This window comes from Phyllostomus hastatus, unplaced genomic scaffold (genome assembly GCF_019186645.2).
Source record: "Phyllostomus hastatus isolate PE091 unplaced genomic scaffold, TTU_PhHast_1.1 phas_scaffold_78, whole genome shotgun sequence".
In the NCBI taxonomy this organism is placed as follows: domain Eukaryota; kingdom Metazoa; phylum Chordata; class Mammalia; order Chiroptera; family Phyllostomidae; genus Phyllostomus; species Phyllostomus hastatus.
The window spans coordinates 32,037,892-32,061,668 of NW_025334041.1; the positions used below are offsets into that span (position 1 = coordinate 32,037,892).

A 23,777-nucleotide genomic window follows, 5' to 3' on the forward strand; every position below is an offset into this window, starting at 1 on the left:
GCAACCACAGTGGAAAAGCGTGGAGGTTCCTATAAACATGAAAAATGAAACTGCCTTATGACCCAGCGATCCCACTTCTGGGCATATATCCAAAGAAGCCCAAACCACTAATTCAAAATAATATATGCACCAACATGTTCATAGCAGCATTATTTACAATAGCTGAGATGTGAAAGCAACCCAAATGCCCATCGATAAGACAAGAGGATAAAAAAGCTGTGGCATATATATACAATGGAACAGTACCCGGCCATAAAAAGAAGGAAATCTCACCATTGGCAACAACATGGATGGACCTTGAGTGTATTATGCTAATGAGATAAGTCAGTCAGTCAAAGACAAGTACCATGTGATATCACTTATATGTGGAATCTAAACAACAAAACAAACAAACAAACAAAATAGAAACAGACTTACAAATACAGAGAACAAACTGAGGGAGGCCAGAGTGGACTGGTATTGAGGAATGGGGTAAAAAAGGTGATGGGATTGAGAAGTATGAACTGGTAGTTAGAAAACAAGCATGGGGATGTAAGGTACAGCATAGAGAATATAGTTAACAACACTGTAATAATTATCTATGGTGGCAGGAGAGCATTTGAATTATGAGAGGGGACACTTTGTAACCTATATGAACATCTACCCACTGTGCTGTACACCTGAAACTAATAACCAAAAAAAAAAGGGGTTGAATACAAACTGTAATAAAAAATAAAATAAAATAATGCAATAATTCTCCACAATAATTCTATCATTGTGAGTCTATTTCTGCAGCATCAGGGTGCATGCTAATGCTTGATTTGCACAAAGTACTCCTTTCTCCCCGACTCCTACTCCCAAATACTAAACTCTATTAGGGAACTAATAGCAAAAATAACAGTACTGCAAGGTCAGAATTGAAGGGAGAAAGCAGACAGGTCTGGGTAAAGAAGCCAGGAGGTCTAGGAAAAGAAGAGAGAATTTACAATTGGCAAATCAGAGAAAAATTCCCTAGAGGGGGAAATGTTTCTAATATTTAGAATGATGGGCTGTATTTAGACATTGGGGATAGGAGAAGTGTGATTCCTGGCAGCTGTAAAGGCACAGAAGTTTGATAGCACAGGGTGTACCCCTAAACCAATTTCTGCATCTTTCTCAGGGACTGGCCAACATGAAAGGCAAAGTAAGACACTGACATTTGCTCTTGTCCTGAACAAGAACGTACTCCCAAGTAGAAGCTCAAGTTCACTGGGAATTTTAATATTTAGAGTTATTCAAAAGTAACAATACCAAGTAGAAATTTTTAAAAAATGGTACATTTAAAATAGATAATTCTCAGGAAAATGTGACATATATGTGTGTGTATAAATATTACTCAGTCCTAAAAAAGAAGGAAATCTTGCCACCTGCAACTACATGGGTGAACCATGAGGGTATTATGCCAAGTGAAGTAAGTCAGACAGAGAAAGACAAATACCGTATGACCTTACTTCTATGTGGAATATAAATAACACAAAACACCAACCCCACAGACAACAGAGGACAGACTGGCAGTTGGCAGAGGTAGGGGTGAGGGGTGTAAATTTCCATTTATAAAATAAGTAAGTTGGAGATGTCAAGAAACACATAAATAATAACAAAATAAAAAATAGGCATTTCTCCACACCTGTCCAGTAGGACTGAATTCCCGAAGAGACTTTAGGAGAACACAGAATGCCAGAGCCACCACACTCCCTGGAAAGCACGGGCCTGTCCTTTTCCAAAGAAACGAGGGAGGTGAGTGAGACACAGAGGACAGAGTCAGCTCCAAGGTGAGGCGATCAGTTAACCTGACTTAGGATGAAACTGCTCTCCAGGGGACATGCTCCAATGACTTGGGCAGATTATTCTTATGAGAAATTTCAATCAAACAGCCATAGCATAGTTTTCTGTCATGATACATGATAATGAGACAGGAGAGATCAATTTAGGATAGAATGATTTGATTTTTCTTGTACAGGGTTGGGCAAGAGATGATACAAGGTCAGATTTTAAATGAACTCATGCCTCACAAAAGATTAACAGACTGGACAGATGTATCCTTGAGAGTAAAGTCTTCTGAGGCATAAGGAAAGGGAGGGAGCCAGTATTTTAATCAAGTGATCAGAACAGATATGAGCTTATAGCTCTGGGATATGATGATTACAGATCTTCATATGTTGTGTACACAATTCAGATAATAGTCACCCAATATTACTAACACAACACCATGTGAAAGAAACCTTCAAAGATGCTTGTTATAAAGGCATGTCCCAAGAAGGTCTCACCAAAAGTGTCCCTGTAAGAAACATAGGACTTAGTTTGACTGAATAATGATTTCTATATTCTAGAGAGTATGTCTACACTATGTAGGTTTTTAGGTTGCCACAAAAGGCCAGAAAATTTAAAACATGCATAACATTTCGAAGCCCAATATGTATCTTTAAGGTCGAGTTTCTTAACCAGGAGGACCCCTCAGCCACAGCTTGCCCGCGTGTTTGACTGCCCAGAGGCCTATGCTCAGAGACTCTGAGGCCCCATGTGGGTCCCGAGACTGTGCACTCAGAAAACAATTCCCAAGTCATTCTCATGCACACTCCTGGTTACAAATCAGAGCAAAAACAGTCAACAAAATAACTACAAAACAGTATTTTGGTGGAAGGATCAGCGAATTTAGGCTTTCACTTTTCAATTTAGGGTCTTCACTGTTTTCGGGCTAGAAACAGCTCCTTGACATGCAGGCCCCTCCACAGAACAACTTACAACATGGCTGCTGGCTCACCTCAGAGTGAGCTGCAAGATGGTAAGAGAGGACAAGAGAGAAGGAAGTAGGGATCTTTTTGTAATGCAGTCTCAGAAGTAATATCTCACCACTTTTGCTGTAGCCTGTCCATTAGAAGCAAGTTCCTAGGTCCAGCTCACACTCAAGGGGAAGGGAGGACATTAAGACATGAATACCAGGAGGAGGGGGGTTGCTGGGAGCCAACTTCCATACCACCTTCCACAAGAGATAACACATGTGATGTTCTGAGGAATAAAAGACTTATCTGTGGGAGCACACTGCAAGGGAAAAAATTAAGGCAGAATTTGAATTATAAAAATCTACTTTAAGGATAACATTCTGAGAATTTGCTATAAGTATCACCACCTTCTCACTTGCCTCAGATGTGTCACACTGTGGCGTATTTCACCACCCTCTTCAGTCTGACACATCTGTGACCCTGTTAGTAAAAAAAGGATGAAAAGGGGGGTGAGCAAATGAGGGACCTCATGACCCACCAGATAACACTCCGTGACAATTCACACTTTCATATTGTCCTGGGAAACAGTACTGCAACAGCTGTCAGGAGTATGGGGAAAACAACAACAAAAAATTAGCAGCTTGAAAAATTGTTCCACAGATTATTTTTTCCTACAAAGCTGTTTATCAGCTCAACTTGGTGATATGACTTAATGAAAAATTACATAATTTCAGTTTTGGAGTTTTAAAACATAGCCCCAGCATTGTTGCCTTTCTTCCTTCCCGTCTAGAACGAGGGTTGATGTCCCCTCCCCTTGACTCTGGGTGAGGATTTGTCACTGCTTGGATGGATAGAGAGCTGCTCTATGACTTCCAAGGCTAAGCTAAGAGAAACAATGAAGGTTCTGGGTGGTCCTTTTAATGGAACCCAATCAGCAGACCATGAGGAAGCTCAGACTAGTCTCCACGGAGAGAACCATTTAGGACCTTAAGACTCTATGAGGAGAGAGGTGTCTGGCCAGTTCCCAACTGCTCCAGTTTCCCATTGTTTCCACTCTGCCCACCATCTGTGTGAAACCATTTGAGAGTCCCCAAGCCCAGAACCACCCTGCCGACTCCTCACTGAATTCATGACTCTGAAACTATGACAAATAACTTTTTAAATGACTGTTATTGGTTTTACTCAGAGTTCTCAGGTGGTTACATGAAAAGAAATAATTGTGACAGCCAGTAAGTAGTCATATATTGACAATAAAGTCATGAATAAACAAAATGGTAGTCTAACACAGAAATATATTAGGTTGAAACATTTTCGGAACATGTAAGACTATTAGACCACAGATGTGAACTACTGCCTCCAGGAATGTCTTTGGTAAAACCACTATAGTTGGGAAATACTTACAGGTAGGATGGATACGCCTAAAACCAATCTTATGTTAATACGATGAACATAATCCATCGTATAGAGAACATAACCTATAAAGAATTATAGAAATTAGAAAGAGAGCATTCCTATTTCTGTAAAAATGTATCAGATCAACAACTGGCCAACAAAATATGGTCAGCAACTACCTCTTGCTCCTATCCTATCACAGTTGCAAACCATTTGGTATTACACCAGCACTTCAAATATTACCTGTAACCTCCAACACCTGCCCACAGTGTCTACCGCAGCACCACCCTTTCATTTAAGAGTCAGGCACATCATTGATGCAGTCAATAAATTTTTTCTTGAAATTCTCCTTCTGACTTTACAAAGCAAGTGCCCTCTGTCTCTCTTCATCCTCTGGATAGTCCTTCTCTGTTCTCTCCTGTAAACCAACACCCGCTCTCCAAAACAGAAACATTTCCCGCTTTCTTCTGTCTACACCGACATTTCTGGTGAAGTCAATCAGGAAGCCCACATCTCTAGCTGCAGCATAATTCCACCCTGAAACATGCACACAGGTGTTCTCAGACTCCCTTTGTTGATGTTCCCAATCTGCTTTCTGAAGAGTAAACAATACAGGAATTCTGATGCTTCACAAAAAGCAAAGACTTCTCACATATGAAATGCTTTATATAAAGGAGGGCAAAGTAACAAGAATATTAGAAATCACCTTCATGCACTAGCAAGAATGATCCTTAATTCACCAAATCTGGACTTGAGAACTCAAATATTATTATCAATAAGCACACACAAACTGCTATTCCCTCCCCCTGAATGCTCTGATCCCTGGAGTCTGCATGTCTCGTGCCTTCACTAACTTCACTCAATGCACAAGTCATCACCTGCTGAGCGAGACCTCCCCCGAATGCCGTATGTAAAGTACGATCTCTCCTGCAACACTTAGGAGTCACATGACATATGCACTTGTTTATCGTCTATCTTCCTGCACAGAGAATCACAGGTTCCCTGAGAGCAGGGGCTTCGTTTTGTGCACCACTGTCTCCTCACATTATGGAAGAATATTTAGCCCATAATAACCACATAATAAATATTTGTTGAAGATATAAATAACTGAATGAGAAAGTAAGTGATTTATGAAAATGTTCTCACTTTCCATTTATAGAATAGTAATACCATAATGTAAATGCAAGAACATGGGGTAGAAAATATTTTTTCATCACGTGACCTAATCCCAATCTCTACATCACAGCCAGCTAGTCTTCAAATAGAAGTTTCTTTGCGAAAAGGAATGTGATTAGCTAATCTATAGTGGGATATCCCACTGTCCTGGTTTTTTCTTAAGACCCTACTAAAGTTTGCTACTGACGCTTCTATTGGCTTATTAGCACAGGACTTTCTTTATTAGACTATCTACCTAATGTCTCTGTGTATAATCTCTCAACTTTTCTTTCCCTAACATCTTCATTTGTACCAGATCTCTCTTCATTTTTCTTCTACGTGGACTTTTTTTCTCCCACAGAACTTTTGACCTGGGAGGACCTGAAGGCGTTATTAGTGTGGGGCTTTTTCACCCTTTCTTTCAGCAGTGGGATCTGTTTCACAATCAAAGCCTGAAAGAAAGCAGAGCCAGGGCTGGAGTGCCTGGAACAGGCTTCCTTTAGGCCATACCCACCCCCACCCCAGCATCTCTCAGACACTGAGGAGGACCCTAAGCCTCCTTTAAAAATCAGGGACAGTCTTAGCTTCCCTAATGAAACCCAGATGTGTCTTCTGTGTCAACTTTTCCATTCCTTCAGCAGAAAACCCTTCCCCTCCTCTAGACTAGGAGCCATCTGATGAACAAACACACTGTGCCACCCCCTTGTGGCACAGGCAGTGAGAGGGGTGTGCTGCGGGACACAAAGGGAAGGCTTGGGCCTTGTAATTCCCATCCACCATCTAAACAGACCTGAGTTCATCTACAGCTTCCCACAAGGGAGTGATGTCTCTCTCCCTCCTGTCTTTCCCTTCCCTTGGACTTTTATGCCACTGTGCTGTTCTCTACTGGTCTAGCTCCCACCCACGCCCCATGCTGATAAGCTGTGAGCATCTCTAAGGTTTGGGCAAGGCTCCCTGGCACTTCCCCCTCCACCTTCTCCTTAGTCGAGAACTGCTATGGTTTGGGCAAATGAGCCCTTGGTCCTCATCTTTCTCCTCCTTCTGTATGTTTTGTGTACTGGACATATCTACCTGGGCTTACCTGCTATCACAGGAAGTTCAGGAACCTAGTTTGCTTCGTCAGGTCCCCCCACTGGTACTCCTTTTCAATGTCCCCATTATTTCAATGATCTCACTAATCACTTACGTCCACGAGCTCAAAACTCTGCGGGTATCTTTAATTCCTTTCTTTTCTGTGCCCTTTCTAACTAGGATGTCGCAACAATAGCCTTCTGTTCCGACTTTCTAGAAGCTATTCAAATGTAGCCCAGATGACAGTACTTTTGCAGGGAGCAGAGCCGGTGTCTGCTGGTTCACCATCATGTGCAGGCACAGTGCCTGGAACAGAACAGATGTGCAATAATCCTGCTGAAAGAATAATGGAATGGGATAAAACTATGTGATGCTTACTGCAGCATAAAAACCGCGAGCAAATTACCTAATAATAGGGCAATGTATTAGTACATTTGGGCACATTTATAAGACATTATAGTGTAATTAAAATAATATTTTCAAGTATATTTTAATGGCTTGGAAATGGGTCCTTATTTAATGTGAAAAGAAAGAGAAGCTGGATACAAAAACCATACATTTATTATCAACCCAATTGTGAAAACCTAAAAAAAATAACAAAAATGTATAACACTGGTTATCACTGAATGGTGATTTTTATTTATTTTCATACTGCTTTTAAATCTAACTGCTTTATTTTTATAAACTTAAGAATCTGAAAAAGATTTGCCTCTGTGTAGAAAACTATGCCTACTGCTAAGGCTTGAGAGAAGCATGCACAAATTAAAAAAGGCATTTGTCCCCCTACTTTGTTTTGCTAAAATAGACTTTAAAAATTGTTATTTAATATTCTCAATATCCTTCACCCCAACATGTATTGCTTAGCTCTCTAACTCTGTCAGTCTTTGTACAGTTGAGTTTTTCATTACATCATACTATGTTAATTTTGCTAAATTCATTTTAACATTATTATTCTCTTGTTAAGATATTGTATTATCTCATTATCACTTCATAGGTAAAATAAGGTAAAAAGTCCTTACTCCACCGAAGTCCAGTCCTGAACATCCACGCTCACCTTCCACCCGCACAGAACACACCCGCTCCTGCCCGCTGCCCGAGGTCTGCTGTCTCCCTTGTTCCACTCAAACCTGCACTTTAAAACTTTCTTCAATGCTTCTCAAACATTTACTTAGCAAATTTATCTTTAAACACCCACAGACCTTTACGCATAATCCTGTGATATCATGCAGTTTAGAATTTAAAATGATTAGAGTTGCAAAACATTACTAAAATCATTTAATTCAATTCCTCCCTTTACAGATGCAGAAACTACAACACAGTTCAAAAAGTGAACTTGTTCAGGGGGAAAAAAACCACCTAGGATTAGAACCCAATATTCAACTCTTAGAGTGCAGTATTTTTAACTAATATAGGATCTATTACTAATACTGGCTCTTCCATTTGCTGATCAACTGTTCAGCCATTATTTATGGCTCCATTCTTAGCAATAATCGTGCCTCGGACAAACCTCATTGGCTACGATACTGCCACTGTGCAAAACTATGGCTCCATTCTTAAAGATATGCTCGCCTGCCCACCTTCATTGTTGTTACCCCCCCAGGGCAGACACCCAGCACACATTCCTTCACATCTCCATGGTGCCTTCTGCGGCAGAGTGGGTACTGAAGAACGATGGTGGAAATGACCTCAAGTAAATCTAATAATGGTAGTGAATGACACAAATGTGTGATGTCAACATTTGATCTGAACAATGTGGATGCTCCATCCAATTGGATGGTGATGGCCATCTGAGGAGCCAGTGTCAGCTTCCTCCTACATTCTGCACAGCTGTCCTAGCCAATTGGGAAACCTCGGGGTGATGGTGGCAGGCTAGATCCTGGACACAGAGCCAGGGTTGGGAAACGGGACTGGAACGAGGTCTGCAGACTACTTCTCTACAGTCAGTCCACTGCAGACAGAGGCTGGCTTCAGGAATGATCCAACTCAAAGGCCAGTCTGAGTGGTAGCTTTCTAAGTTGCAAGTGGGACTTTTCACACAGTCTCATACACATACACACTTTTAAATCCTGAATTGGACACATACACATGGGAGAAAACATTTTAACAACTGTACCGATCAAATAATGTGAACTAGGTTAACAAACAACTGGTGCAGCCAGAAGACTCAGGAGACAGGGAAAGGTGAGACCCTCAGGGCTAACAGCAAAGGTGGAGAAAACAGGACAGGCTCCCCAAACAGAATCCTGACAGTCAGGCAGTCCCTCTGTCCTGCCTGCTGTACACAGGGCTCTGGACCACATAAGCCCCAAGCGTCTGCCAAAGGCCGCAGGCAGCTGTGCAAGCACTCCCTGCCATTTGTTCAGCTGTTGTGAAGTGGGAGAGAAGCGTATTCCCAGGCTCCACCAAGCAGATTTTTTTTCAATTCAGAATAATGTGATTAGAATGCAGTTTTTTTTTAAATTCTCATTTTGTCACTCTGAGCATATATTTAACTGGATGAATTCAACTACTACTTATTTTTGCAATTAATGGAGGTGAATATAATATATGATGCCACATTAAAAAATGGGTAGAGCCAAAAAAAGAAAACAAATCACTCTTCACCTAAGAACAGAGTTATTGCTTAGAGAACTAGGTGCCCATCAACCTGGCATTGCAAAGAATCTTAAATATAATTTGCCAAAATTCTATCGCTTTCCTTCTTTCTTGCAAATGAGCATTACAATTTCAAGGAAAATGATTTGATGGTGAAATCTCAACTTACAGCATAGCCAGATCAATTTCTATGTATCAACAATTCTTATTTTGTAGAAAGGGATTCACTGGACTTGTTAAAAATATGAACTGCTCCTTTCCACCACAACAGAGGAAGAGAAACAAGAAAGAAAAAACCATCAAAAGAAAAAATAAAGGCTTTACTGATCTTTGTTGCTTTTTGCATTTGTTATAAACACTCAGTGTGGGGGAGTTAATTATATTAGTTACCTTGGGTAACAAGCTATTAATTTTGTACTTCAAAGTTATTAACCACCTTTATATACACAGTTCACAGGGGAATAAACAGACTTAAACTTGGTATTAAAATACAAACCAAACCAAACAATCCCATGTTTTATGACTTCTCAAAGTTGATTATCTCCTTGGCAGAGCTTTACCAGAGGCTAGGTACATGGCTGCTGCTTAAAACACTCTCTGATTCTACAAAGCATTTAAGGAAGAGCTAACCCGCATCCTTCACAGACTATTCTAAAAAATCCAAGAAGATGGAAGACTCCCAAACTCTTTTTATGAAGCCAGCAACATCCTAATCCCAAAACCAGATAAAGACACAACAAAGAAAAAAACTTCAGGCCAATATGCTCATTGCCGATGAACACAGATGCTAAAATCTTCAACAGAATATTGGCAAACTGCATCCAACAATACATTAAAAAGATCATATACCATGACCAAGTGGGATTCATCCCAGGGATGCAAGGATGATACAATATTCACAAATCAGTAAACATATTACACCAAATAACAAAAGCAAAGACAAAAATCACATGATCATATCAATAGATGCAGAAAAAGCATTTGATAAGGTACAGCACCCATTTATGATAAAAACACTTAGCAAGGTGGGAATAGAGGGAACATACCTCAACATAATAAAAGCCATATAAGAGAAACCTACAGCCAACATCATACTCAATGGGCAAAAACTAAAAACTTTCCCACTAAGATCAGGAACAAGAGAAGGCTGTCCACTTTCACCACTTCTATTCAATATAGTACTGGAAGTTTTAGCCACAGCTATGAGACAAGAAAAAGAAATAAAAGGCATTCAAATCGGAAAGGAGGAAACAAAACTGTCACTGTTTGCAGATGACATGATAGTATACATAGAAAATCCTATAGACTCCACAAAAAAACTGCTTGACCTAATAAATGAATTTGGCAAACAGCAGGACACAAAGTCAATAACCAGAAATCAAAGGCATTTTTTGTATAACAACAATGAAACAGCAGAACTAGAATTCAGGAAAAAATCCCATTTGATATAGCAAAAAGAAAAATAAAATACCTAGGAATAAGCCTAGCCAAGGAGGTAAAAGACCTGTACTCAGAAAACTACATAACACTGAAGAAAGAAATTAAGGAAGACACAAACAAATGGAAACATATACCACATTCATGGATCGGAAGAATTAACATCATCAAATTGTCCATACTACCCAAAGAAATTTATAGATTAAGTGTAATATCTATTAAAGTACCAATGGCATATTTCACCAATATAGAACAAATACTTCAAAAATGTATATGGAACCATGAACAACTCCAAATAACTGCTGCAATTTTGAGAAAGAAGAGCAAAGCAGGATGGATCACAATACCTGATATCAAACTGTATTACAAGTCCACTGTAATCAAAACAGCCTGGTACTGGCATAAAAACAGACATATAGACCAATGGAACAGAACAGAGAGCCCAGAAATAAATCCAAGTCTCTATGGTCAATTAATATTCCACAAAGGGGGCAGCAGCATAAAATACAGTAAAAATAGTTTCTTCAACAAATGGTGTTGGGAGAGCTGGAAGGCTACAGGCAAAAAAAATGAAACGATCACCAACTTACACACCATACACAAAAATAAATTCAAGGTGGATAAAAGATTTAAATGTAAGTTGTGACACCATTAAAGTCCTAGAGGAGAACATAGGCAGGAAAATCTCAGATATTTCATACAGCAATATTTTCACTGATATGTCCCTTAGAGGAAGGGACATGAAGGAAAGAATAAACAAATAGGCCTTCATCAAAATACAAAGCTTCTGCACAGCTAAAGAAAACATCAGGAAAATGAAAAGGGAACCAACTGTATGGGAAAATATATTTGTAAATGATACCTCAGACGAGGATTTGATCTCTAAAATATATAAGAACTCACACAACTCCATTCCAGGAAGACAAGCAACCCAATTAAAAAATGGGCAAAGGACCTGAACAGACACTTCTCCAAGGAGGACATACAGAGGATACAGAGACACATGAAGGGATGTTCAGCATCACTAGCCACCAGAGAGATGCAAATTAAAACCACAATGAGATACCACCTCACACCGTTGAGAATGGCCATCATAAACAAAGCAACAATCAAGTGTTGGAGAGGCTGTGGAGAAAAGGGGAACCTAGTGCACTGTTGGTGGGAATGCAGACTGGTGCAGTCACTGTGGAAAACAGTATGGAACTTCCTCAGAAAACTAAAAATGGATCTGCCTTGTGACCCAGCAATTCCACTGATAATAGTATATATATGCTAAGAACCCTGAAACACCAATCCAAAAGAACCTATACACCCCAATGTTCATAGCAGCACAATTTACAATAGCCAAGTGCTGGAAGCTACCTAAGTGCCCATCAGTAAATGAGTGGATCAAAAAACTGTGGTACATTTACACAATGGAATTTTATGCAGCAGAAAGAAAGAAGGAGCTCCTACCCTTTGCAACAGACAGCATGGATGGAGCTGGAAAGCATTATGCTAAGTGAAATAAGCTAGGTGGTAAAAGACAAATGCCATATGATCTCACCTATAACAGGAACCTAATCAACAAAATGAACAAGCAAGCAAAATATAACCAAAGACACTGAAATTGAGAATAGGCTGACAGTGACCAGAGGGGAGGGGGGAGGGGATTATAGGGGAAAAGGGTGAAGGGTTTGCAGGAACAATTATAAAGGACACATGAACAACAAGAGGGAGGGGTGGAAACAGGGAAGGGAGGTGGGGAGGGGTGGGGGAAAGGCAGAAAACTGTACTTGAACAACCGTAAAAAAATGAAAAGTAATAATAAAACATAGTCTCCAGCCCTTCATATGAGAACCTTGTGAAAGTGGATTTAATTACACATTACTAGTCATTTCTCTTCAGACCACACATAATAGGTCACCAAGGAAAAACATTTTTTCCCAGTGATTCAGTCCTACCGGGTTAGTAGAATGTCTTTCTCTGGTGATCACATGACTCGGGAGAGAGTCTGCTTGTAGAACACGGCATATAGCTAGCGTTTGCAAATTTAAACAATTCAGTGGAGGGTATTAAATATGTAAGAGGATAACATTTACTGTCAAAAGTCTATAGATTTCTTTTTTTGATCATGTGGAATTCTTCAGGGTAAACATAACATTTCAATTCTACAGCATCAATTTTAGATGATGATATTTATCTCCTAATTACCAAAGGACAATTTACTTGTAAAAAGCACTACACATACAGTAACTACAGTGAGAGGCAGAGTTATTACCACCAAGCACGATGCTCATCTGCATTTAGGGGCCTCTGTGCTCTAGCAAGAGCACACAGGAGTTCGGGATGCCAATGTTGTCATGGGAAACTTGTAATGATTTCTTTCTTTGATTTATTAAAAGCCTAGTCATAAATCAAAGGCCTCAGAATACCCATAAAGTTAGGAAACTATTGCCATAAAATGAAGAAATAATAACAAAATCTCCATACAGGAAGTAATTCACCAGGATATGACTTATTGGAAATTACTTGTACTACAAAAAGGTATTTAAAACTAAAATTCTGACCATGCAACATCAATAAGCTAGGATTTCATAAAGCTCATTTCTTTGTTCTATTGCTACAGAAAATACTTCATTTCTGGCATAACCAGGCACCTTTTCTTTTGAATTCACTATGAAATAATGTGTAAGTAAAGATACTTCTTTCTATATGATTCCCTTTTGAAGTTTTCTGATTTCAAATATAGTAAATTCATGATTTTAGCATAAATGTTGGTAATTTGACAAGGTTATATAAGTATTATTCATAGCTATCAGAAAGTGAACAGTTAAGTAGAATCTAAAGTTTTTAAAATTATTCTCAGAGTAATTAAGTGGTATAATTATCATGAGCTTTAATTAAATTAAAAAGCTAAATATTTAAAGGTGTAACATAATAATTTGTGATGCAAACATTAACCTTTCCTCTTCTGCTATTATTTTTCAATGATACAATATATGAATGAGTTTACTATATTTTTAAGAAAATAACTGGAGAAAAGTTATTTAAAATAATTGAATGAAAATAAAGAGTAGAGTAGAAAAAAGGAAATGAAGGTAAGTCGATAAAAACAGAACATTTATGCTAAAGGCCATAAAATATGAATGAAGGAATATAATTTATTCCTAGATAGAAAAGGTCAATTTTATGTCATTTCTTCCCAATATAATTTACAGGCTCAGTACAACCTCAGTGAGATCAGTAAGAAGAGATTTTCTTGGGAACAGGGAGAAGGAACTGTTCCATGAGTTTAGACAACAGGATGGATGTGTAAGAATAGATTTAATAGATTTATGAAAATTGAATTTTAATAAATTAAGAACTTTCAATTCTAATAATTCTTAAGCAAAAGGCAAAGGATTTGTTCACTTTGAAGAGAAACCATAGTATTAATTCTTAAGTAATAGGATAACTGTACAAAGGGTAGAACACTCTAGAAAAGGGTGTTTCTAGTAGCACCTCCTAACAGTTGATAACTTTAAACAAACTATGCAAATAATATCTCATCCATACAGTAAAATACTCTCCTGTCATTAAGAATGATGTTTCTAGATTTATTTTTCAATGAAAGATATTGAATACACATTGTTAAGTAAAAAAGCATTACAAAACAGTACACGAGATATGACTCAATTTTCTTAACATGTATAGAAATGGAGGATATCACAGTACTAAATATGATTCTCTCTGGATAGTAGAACAAAAGGTAATTTTTCAACTTTTATACTTTTTAATGTTGTGGGAATCTTCAATTATAAAGATACATTATTCTTATAATCATAAAACACTATTTTATTATTCTGTGTGAGAATTTATGAATAAGAAATAATAAGCAGAATTGAAAAGAAGGAGCTACAAAACAAGACCTGTACAGAGGTTGGGCAAAAATTGTTTTTTTTTACATACAGTTGTGAGTATGCAAAACACAGTTTATTCTTATATTATTATTTATTAATTATTGTATTATTTTCCATATGAATAACTATAGCCCTACTTTTGTCCCACCCTAAATATGCTGTTTAGAAGAGACCCACTTCAGACTGAAAGACACACAAAGTAAAGGGATGAAAAAAGATACCTCATAAAAATGGAAACAGCACGCTGGAGTAGCAATATTATATGAGAAAAAATAGGTTTTAAAACAAAGGCTGTAATAAGAGTCAAAGAAGGATATGACATAATGACAAAGAGATCAATACAACAAGAAGATGTGATCATTACAAATATTTATACACCCAACATAGGAGCACCCAAGTATATAAAGCAAATACTGATGGACAAAAAGGGAGAGAAGAGTAAAGCGGTCACAATAGGGGACTTTAACGCCCCATTGACAGCAATAGTAGATCTCCCAGACAGGTAACCAACAGAGAGTCTTTATTATGTGTGCCAGACATTGTTCTAAAACCACTTTATGTATATTACGTCAATATTCCTTAAAACAACCGATGAGGTAGGTGTTACTATTGTCCCTCATTTCCCCCATGGGAAAACTAAGGTTCACAGAGCCACGTCCCTCACCCAAGGTGACAGAGCAGGTGATAAAACCAGGTCATCTGGCTCTAGGACACACTTTATCTTTATTTTTTGCATATTTAAAAATGTTTAATATTTTAAATTTTAAAATAATTTTAGACAAGTCACATAAAATAACACAGAGAGTTCCTGTATACCCCCACCAGTTTTCCCTACTGCAAAAGTCGTACATGACACGGAACATTTGTCACAGCTGGGAAACACACGTTGGCATCCTGATCCTAACTGAACTGCACGCTCTCCTGAGGTTTCACTGGCTCTTTTTCTAATGTTCTCTTTCTGCTCCAGGATTCCATCCAGGGTACCACATTACAGTGAGTTATCATGTCTTTGTAGCCTCCTCTGGGCTGTGACAGTTTCTCAGACCCTCCTTGTTTTTGATGGCCTTGACAATTTTAAAGAGTACTACTCGGGTATTGTGTAGACTGTCCCTCAGTTTGGGTTTGTGACATGCATTTTCCATGATCAGACCTCAGTTATGGTTTTGGGAGAAAGATCACAGAAGTGAAGCATCACTCTCTATACACTGGCTCAAGAGTACTGATGACGACAGCCTTGAAGACCTGGCTGAGACACTGTTTGCCTGGCTTCTCCATTTTAAAGCTACTGTCTTCTCCTCCCCCCACCCTTTTCCTATGCTCTGCTTTATGGGGAAAAGGTTACGGATCAAAGCCTGCATTTACGTTGGTGGAGACAGGAGGGAGTTAAGCTATGCTTACTTGAAGGGGAGACATCTATATAAATAATTTGCAATTTTTCTGTCAGAGCTCTCATTTTTATCCATGATTCTATATTGCCTCTGACCTCCTGTCCTTTCTTACTATTTTGCCATATTATTAATGTGTAGTAGTTTAAAAACATAACAATTATTAACAAATGTCTTGCTTTTTCAAAGGTCCCAAAATATGTTAGAATTAAATGTGATGATCAATGCTTTGTTTAAAATTATTTTCCACTACCCCTGCAGAATGTGTCACTAAGGGATGGATTAGAAACCAATGTTTCTCAAAAGCACTCTGTAAAGAACTTACCAGAAATATCCGTTCAAGTTGATCCTGAATGTCTTTCATTCCAGGAAAAGCAGCAACTCCTTGGATCATTTCTACAAAGATGCAGCCAACTCCCCTAAGGAGAAGAGAAATACGGTTACAGAAACTTCGGTGGATTCTGCTTAGAAAACTAAATCTAGAATTAGAACCTGTCTTCTTATGGAGGAGAAAGAATGAATAAATAACATTCTCAATGAGCACAAGGGCTGTGATACACCCCTAACCCAGCACACCCAGTGTTTTTGCTGGACGTCTCTATCTTCCAGCAATTCTCCAGGACTTTTTTTTAATGACTCTACCTTGAATGAGTTCCTTTCCTGAAAGTATCCTAATAAAATTATGAACGTATTGGGGTACTTCTTTAATTGTTACACTCAGATTCAGTTCAAAGTGAGCAAATCCTCGTGTCTACCTTATTTCACACCCTCTAGAGGTTAAAGACAAGGGGACTACTTCTCTAGAGCTGCCCTGGTTGTTATCACGATTGTATGTAATTAGTGCTTTGAATTAAAGAAGTAATGCATTTACAGAACTCTCATCTCTATTATACCACATAATTTGTATCCAAATTAAACACCAATGGTACATAAAGTCAAAATGAATAAAAGCACATGGTACTTTATATAGAAAAATAATTCAAGTAGTAAACAATTAATTCCAAAATCAATGTTCATGGCAGATGGCATTGTAACATTTTTTCATATAAGATTTGAGAGACAACATACATATCAAGAATTATTCTATTAGCATATTAAAATGCAATGATATTATAAATATTGGGGCTTTAGAGGTCCAGTTAGGTATAAGGTTTCAATCTGGTGATTTTCTACATTTTTATGCAACAAATTCATTTCTAAGACTATATTTTTCATTGTCTTCTTATTTAACTTTACATGAAATACCTTGGGACTTAAGTAGCTGCCCACACCTTTTTTAATATTCAGAACATATCCTCTATTTCTCCACCTTTCGGCCTTAGTATCTCCCACCACAAGCTCCAACTCAAGGTGTAAAGACCCTCAATAGAACACACTGCCACACTGTCCCCCAGCCAGCCTGCCCTGCTAGGCTGGCCAGTGAGGTAACCATACACTGTCAAGACCACTTACAGAAATTCCTTTACTACTGCTTGTGCTTAGTCTATATCATCTCCATAATATGATACTTAGAACAATTAAAAGACAAATCTGTGGTGTAATTCTACTCAGTTGGAAGGTGATGATGCAGCACACCTACAGGCTCTTATCTGCTTAGCTAGCTAAGGCACTTGAACTCTCATTTCTAATGGATGTTTCCAATGACATCATTTTTCAAAGATGCATTAGGGTACACTAATAAAGCTGAGAGAATTATACTTAAAGGCTTTTTAAAAAGAGATAGGAAGCTCAAGAAAATTAAAAAGTAGAAGTATAAAATATATCAACATATTAACATAGCAGAATACTTTATTACTGGAGCTGCTTTACTGCCAAACAGCAATAAAAGCCCTTCAATTTCAAATGAAGGAACTATTACCTGCTTTCCTTTTATTTTTCTTCACACTACATTAGCTGTGTGCTCCCTCTCTTGATGGATTAGGTTGAGTGGCCTTAGTAATTTACTTAGAATTCATCCACTTAAGTTCCATACTTATGATATATAAACATTTCATGAAAGGTCCCCTTTAATTTGTTGCTTCTACTGATAATTCGAATAATTAGATAATTATCACTCAGTCTAAATTTTTCAAGAATAAGAACTGGTCACAAAAACCTACAATTAAAGCTGTCATAGAATACAGTGTTTTTAAATTCTTATTTTAGGGTTAGTTACCTGGTAAGGTAATATATAAAACATCCACCCATGCTTACTCATCTTTCAATTCTTTTGAACTCAAAAGTTCCAAATTTAATTTATGTTACAGATATATAATTTGTTTCTTAAATCACAATTAATAAAAGTTTAAGCCAAACTGGTAATTTTAGTGATTATGAGCAGCAATGAATAATTTTTTAGGCCTGAAGTTCATACAGTTTGGGAGTTCTTATTTTGATAAAGAATACAAAATCTTGAATAAAAAGTTGGGTACAAAAGTGAATTTAGAATGAGAAAATAAATCAAAAGAACTCATATATATTTTTAAATCTAACAAATGTGACAAATAATATAAAATTTAGAAAAGTACTATAACATTATTATCATTTATTGACATACCTCTCCAATACTTTTCTTTCTAAAATCTTGTCTGCATAATCTTTGTTTATGTTTTCTATAAAAATTCTATAATATTAAATGTAAAGAAAATACAGAGAATACAGAGATAAAACTTAGTCTTTCCTTTAGCATAGTGATGACCTTCTTTTCTGATAGTATAGAGCTTCTTGGTTTTCTTTCAGCTTTGCTCTCCATTATTGATATAGCCATGGAAACTTTTAGGATGGCTGTCAATTTGGGGGAAACTTCTATGAAGTTCCTTACAAGTATGTCCGTATACTATAAACACAGTAATCCTAAAACATCCAACCCATTTCCCAGGTAAGGCACCAGAGGCACATGAGAGGATATGCTCAGCTCAATGTGCAGAGTGAGAAAGGACTTGCACTCCTGATCACTTAAAGGACAAGAAAAGTGGAACGTGATGGATTATGGGGTGAGGGTGCCAGGGGTCGGAATGGGGCATCAGGTAGAGAAGACAGGAGCCAGTAAGTGAGAAATCTTGAGAGAGCCATGTGCTATTGTTTTGTCTCTATGTGGAAAATGGAAGGGAAAGTTAAAAAAAAAGAAACCCATATTCTATTCTAAGAAGTTTGTGTTTTATTCCTAGGTTGGAAAGTCAATTTTTTTCTGCATCCCAATGCAGTGGATAAAGAAAGCTCCCTGGACGCATATATGGAGAACCCAGATTATAGGCACATAAGCAGATAAAATGGCTTTGAGGACAGAAGCAATTACAACCACTAGCTGTAAAGCCACTTTGTTCTTTCCCACCCATGGCAGCAAATGAATGAGATGAAGAGTAGTATGAGCCCTCCCTCAACTGGGTGCAGAGGGACGACATGCAATAATGCATGAGGGACCACAAACTGTGGACCACAGGTCAAATCCACCCCAGTGCCTGTTTTATACAGATTACAAGGCAAGAATGCCTTTTACATTTTTAAATGTTTCAAAAATAAAAATGAAGACTAGTTGGCGAAATATGCACATTATAGGAAATTCATGCTTCAGTGTTCATAAACAAGGCTGTACTGGAACACGGCCACGGTCATTCATTCACGCTGCCTGTGCTGCTTTCTCATCGTCCTGGCAGAGTTGAAGAGCTGTGCCAGAGACTGCACACCCTGAAAAGCAGAAAACATTTCCTATCTGGTTCTTTACAAAAATTGCCAAACCCTTTTCCACATTATGCTCCACCTGCATAAAACTTACTTAGAAATAGAAGAAAAACCACTGTTACCAGTTATATATAAAAAAATATATATTATGATTATTTGTGAATAAGTAATAGAAATGGGCTCTCAACTATGAGCTGGTTTTTCACTATTTTCCTCAGCAGTTTTCCTGTGATAGCTGTTCTTTAAAAGTTTCCATGCATTTTGCCAAAAATTGGTAGATTTCTTGAACTTGATTTAAGATGAATATTTTGATCTTTAAAGTATTTTTAACTTAGAAATAAATTGGGAGAAAATATATATGGTGATTTTTAATAATAGTGCTTCTACAATAAGCACTATAAGAATTTATTATCAAAATGAGGATTTGGTGAGATTATTTGAATAATGCGTTGGATGGAAGGAGAAGAGTTTACTTTATGAACTTTTAAATTTGCATTTAGAAGACTGGGGAGCAAAATCTTATTGAAAGTACTACCTACTATTTTCATAAACAATAGGAAATGTCACTTGGCAAATGCAAGAGTGCTGTGTTCTGAAACAATTCCAAGTTCTTTTCTATCCACATCCAGTGTCAGTGTGTCTGTGTTGATGAAAAGAGAAATCAGATTTTTAAAATGACATCTGAGCCTTTTCTCTTCCTTAAAACAGGAATGGAGACTGGAGAGAATGAAGGCCCCACATGCTCTCCAATTGCCTGCCAACGCCTTTTGCCACGAGACGTCCTCTCCGGCAGCACCGCTGCCCTGCCCGTGGTCTGTCCCTGAAACATGCAGCACTCTCTCCCATGTCAGGACCTCTGCTGTAGCTGTTGTTTGCTTTGCCCACAACACACCCCCCACTCTGTGCACGGACAGCTGTTCCTGGTTATTCAGGGGTGGGGGTGGTTAGTAACTTTACAATGGAAAAAACTGGCAAACATTACCTTGACCATGTGAACAAGGTTAGCACCATCACTGATAAGTCATGTGGATAGCAGGTACCCTTGATACAGTGTGATGATAAAGTCATTTAAACTCTGTAGTCTTCCTCCTACAAACATTAGACAACTCCAAGTAGAAACATTCTACAAAATGCCTGACTAATACCCTGAAAACTGTCAAGGACATGAAAAACAAGGACAGTCTGAGACACTACCATAATAAGGACATAGGACAGCCATATATGTGGTATCTTGAATGGGATCTTAAGATAGAAAAGGGAAATTAGGGAAACACCAGTAAAATCAAAATAAAGTTGTTAATAGTAATATATCACTGTGGTTTCCTTAGTTGTGACAAATGTGCAATAGGAGAAACCAGGTAAGAAGTATATAGAAAACTCTCTATTGTCTTTGCAAGTTTTCTATAAATCTAAAGTTATTCTACAATCAAAAGACAACCCACAGAATTGGGAGAACATATTTGCTGACACATCTGATAAGGGGTTAATATCCAAAATTTATAAAGTACTTACGAAATGCAACACCCAAAAAACAAACAACCCAATTACAAAATGGGCAAAAAATCTGAACAGACACTTCTTCAAAGGGACATAGAGGTGGCCAATAGTCATATGAAAAGATGCTCAATGTCATTGATCATCAGAGAGATGCAAATTAAAACCATAATGAGATACTATCTCACATCTGTCAAAATGGCCATCATCAATTAATCAACAAGCAAGTGCTGACAAGCCTTTGGAGAAAGGGGAACTCTTTTGCACTGTTGGTGAGAATGCAGACGGGTACAGCCACTGTGGAAAGCAGTAGGGAGATACCTCAAAAAATTAAAAATAGAACTGCCTTTTGACCCAGTGATACCACTTCTGGGAATACATCTGAAGGAACCCAAAACTCTAATTCAAAAGAGCACTAATAAGCACCCCTATGTTCACTGCAGTGTTATTTACAATTGCCAAGATATGAAAGCAGCCCAAGTGTCCATCAACAGATGAGTGGAAAAAACAACTATGGGACATTTACACAATGGAATACCACTCAGCTGTAAAAAGGAGAAAATTTTATCCTTTGTAACAGTATAGATGGACCTGGAGAACAGTATGCTGAGTGAAATAAGCCAGTCAGAGAAAGACAAATACCATTTGATTTCCCTCATATGTGGAATCTAATGAACAAACTGAACTAACACGCAAAACAGAGACAGACTCACAGATTGAGAGAAAATGACAGCTAGAGTGCGTGTTGGGGGTGTTAGCAGGTGAAGGGATTGAGCAAAAAGGAAAAAGGACTCATGGGCATGGACAACAAACAGTGTAGTGATTGCTAGGGGTGGGGGCTTTAAGCAAACCAAATGGTAATAAAAAACACAATGAAAATTAAATTAAGAAAAAGAAAAATGACACATTTAAAATATTTTCTACAAAAATCTTCCTTCAGAAACAATGTTTCATCAATTTTTGTTGACATCCATAATAATGACAAAGTATCCTTAAATATTTTCATGTTTTATTTTCTAAATAGTATAATAAAAGCTGTCAGTTACCCTCTCCCTCTGCAAAAAATAAAAAAAGTTTATTTTTTAAAAAGAATGAAGAAGCAAAGCATCTTTTTGGGACAGTATATAGAATGAAGTCATTTAAATAGAAGGCCCACAGCATTTTGAATTTTCCCTATATGAGAAAAAAAAGAACCCCACTGCATTTTGATGAACTTTTTTCTTGAAAGCAGTGTGAGCCACTGAAGGCTAGAATATAAATGACAATAAGAGGTAAACTTAACTTGGTCAGCAAGCTAATTCACGAATAAGTTGGATGTGAAGGTATTCGAAAGCTGACATACATTCCCCATGGTAAAGAAATTCAGGATGAAAAAATGTATCTAAACTATTGATTTTGGGCAATGGGGGAAGTTTGGAATGCAGAAAAAAAATAGAATTCACATGGAAGGGGCAAGAAACTTCCCTCCACCTGAGTAGGGAAGAACAAGTTCAATGTCACTTCCCTGGGAAGGTTGCCTGTTCTCTCGGGCTGGCTGGGTCAGTAATCTCCTAATTCCATGCTTCTCATAGCTCTTCCTACTACTGTAATTTATTAACTTGTAAGTATATTAGCCACTATCATCTTTCTCAGAACATAAGCTGTTAGTTTTAAATACAAAGTTCAAAAGAGCCGAGGGGTTATGGCACTGTAACAGCCCTCCCAGACCTGGATCAAAGAGGGTTGGGTCACTCCATCACCAGCTAAGATGCAGTGTGACCTACCTGTGCATGAACTACCTATGTGTTAAAATCCTGTTGGGACACCACGGTGCAGGGCAACTTCGTATCTTTCAACTACAACAGGGATTAACTGAATCCATCAACTCTCTACTCCAATAATATCTGCATTTGACACATGGCATTTCAATTGTAGTGTACTCAATTTTCTCATGAAGACATTGATGTTGCAAGATGCCAATTAACCTAATAAATGAAGTATATAATAGGACCTAGACATTATTATTTATCTAAGCTACACTAATCTTGTTTTGGCCATCACAAAATAAAACACTGTTCTCCTTCTCCCTCATTCTCAGGGCACTTCTGGGGAAATGATCTGGTTTGCTTCCACCTCGGTAGACAATGTAAAAAGACTAATATTTGAAAGCATGGTTCAATTAAAATCTCAAAAAAAACCCCTCTTAGATTAAAGCTTCTAATTTCATCCATTTATTACCAAAGGCTTGAGATTCCCCAGGGTAGAGAGCTTCAAGCAGAGAGTGACAGTTTCGTTCCCACGGGGCAGCATTTGACCAGAGCCTGGGTTCGGACACATTGCAGCCTGGGCATTTGAGTTATGTACAGAGAGGGCAGTGACCCCGTCAGCTCACACTCTCACCATGGGGGAGACCTGCCTGCCCCTTCTCATTCCACGCTCCGTAATTGAAAGTTATGAGGCCTCTACTTCAGTTCAGAGAATCGGGAAGAGGGCTGGAGATAAAGACGGTGTCAAGCTGCTTCTGCTAGGAGGACAGATGAACAGAACCATAACTCGCCGCAGGTTTTGCCTTCCCCTCTTTCAACATTATGGCACCAGGAGAAATCCCCTCAAAGCCTGTGTGTCTGCCGTGAAAACAAAAAAGCATCTGAAAGCAGCTCTGCTCAGTCTTTCATGTGGACGCCCATCACATGGGGACCTGCTTAGAGGAGGGCTGTGACTGGGCGGAGGACTCAGATCCTGCAGCTCTAACAAGCCTGGAGGGAGGGCTGATGCTGCAGGTTGAAGACCAGAACCTGAGCAGCTGGAATGGACAGGAATCTAGGTAATTCTGTTTTGAAAGGAGTTTTATAACTTGGATTCATTCTCTGAATAAAGATTCAGGCTCCAGTCAAGGGAACAACAACAACAAAAAATAGTAGACTAGTGAAATAAATTATGTCAAATGCTAAACACAACCTGAACTTAACATGCAATAGGAGCTCAGAGAGGTT

At 38.2% G+C, this 23,777-nt stretch overlaps 1 protein-coding gene and 1 non-coding gene across 7 annotated transcripts in view; both read right to left on the minus strand.

The window, feature by feature from the left end:
• Positions 1-23,777, minus strand: part of CDK14 (cyclin dependent kinase 14) — a 548,605-nt gene that overhangs the window by 190,859 nt on the left and 333,969 nt on the right. For all 6 annotated transcript variants that reach the window (XM_045828168.1, XM_045828171.1, XM_045828174.1 and 3 more), the window contains one exon: positions 15,980-16,073. In XM_045828168.1, the coding sequence (XP_045684124.1) occupies positions 15,980-16,073 (94 nt within the window). The remainder of the gene's footprint in view (positions 1-15,979; positions 16,074-23,777) is intronic.
• On the minus strand, positions 7,762-7,897 carry LOC123812210. Its single transcript, XR_006784499.1, has one exon. It is a non-coding gene; the product is annotated as a U4 spliceosomal RNA (small nuclear RNA).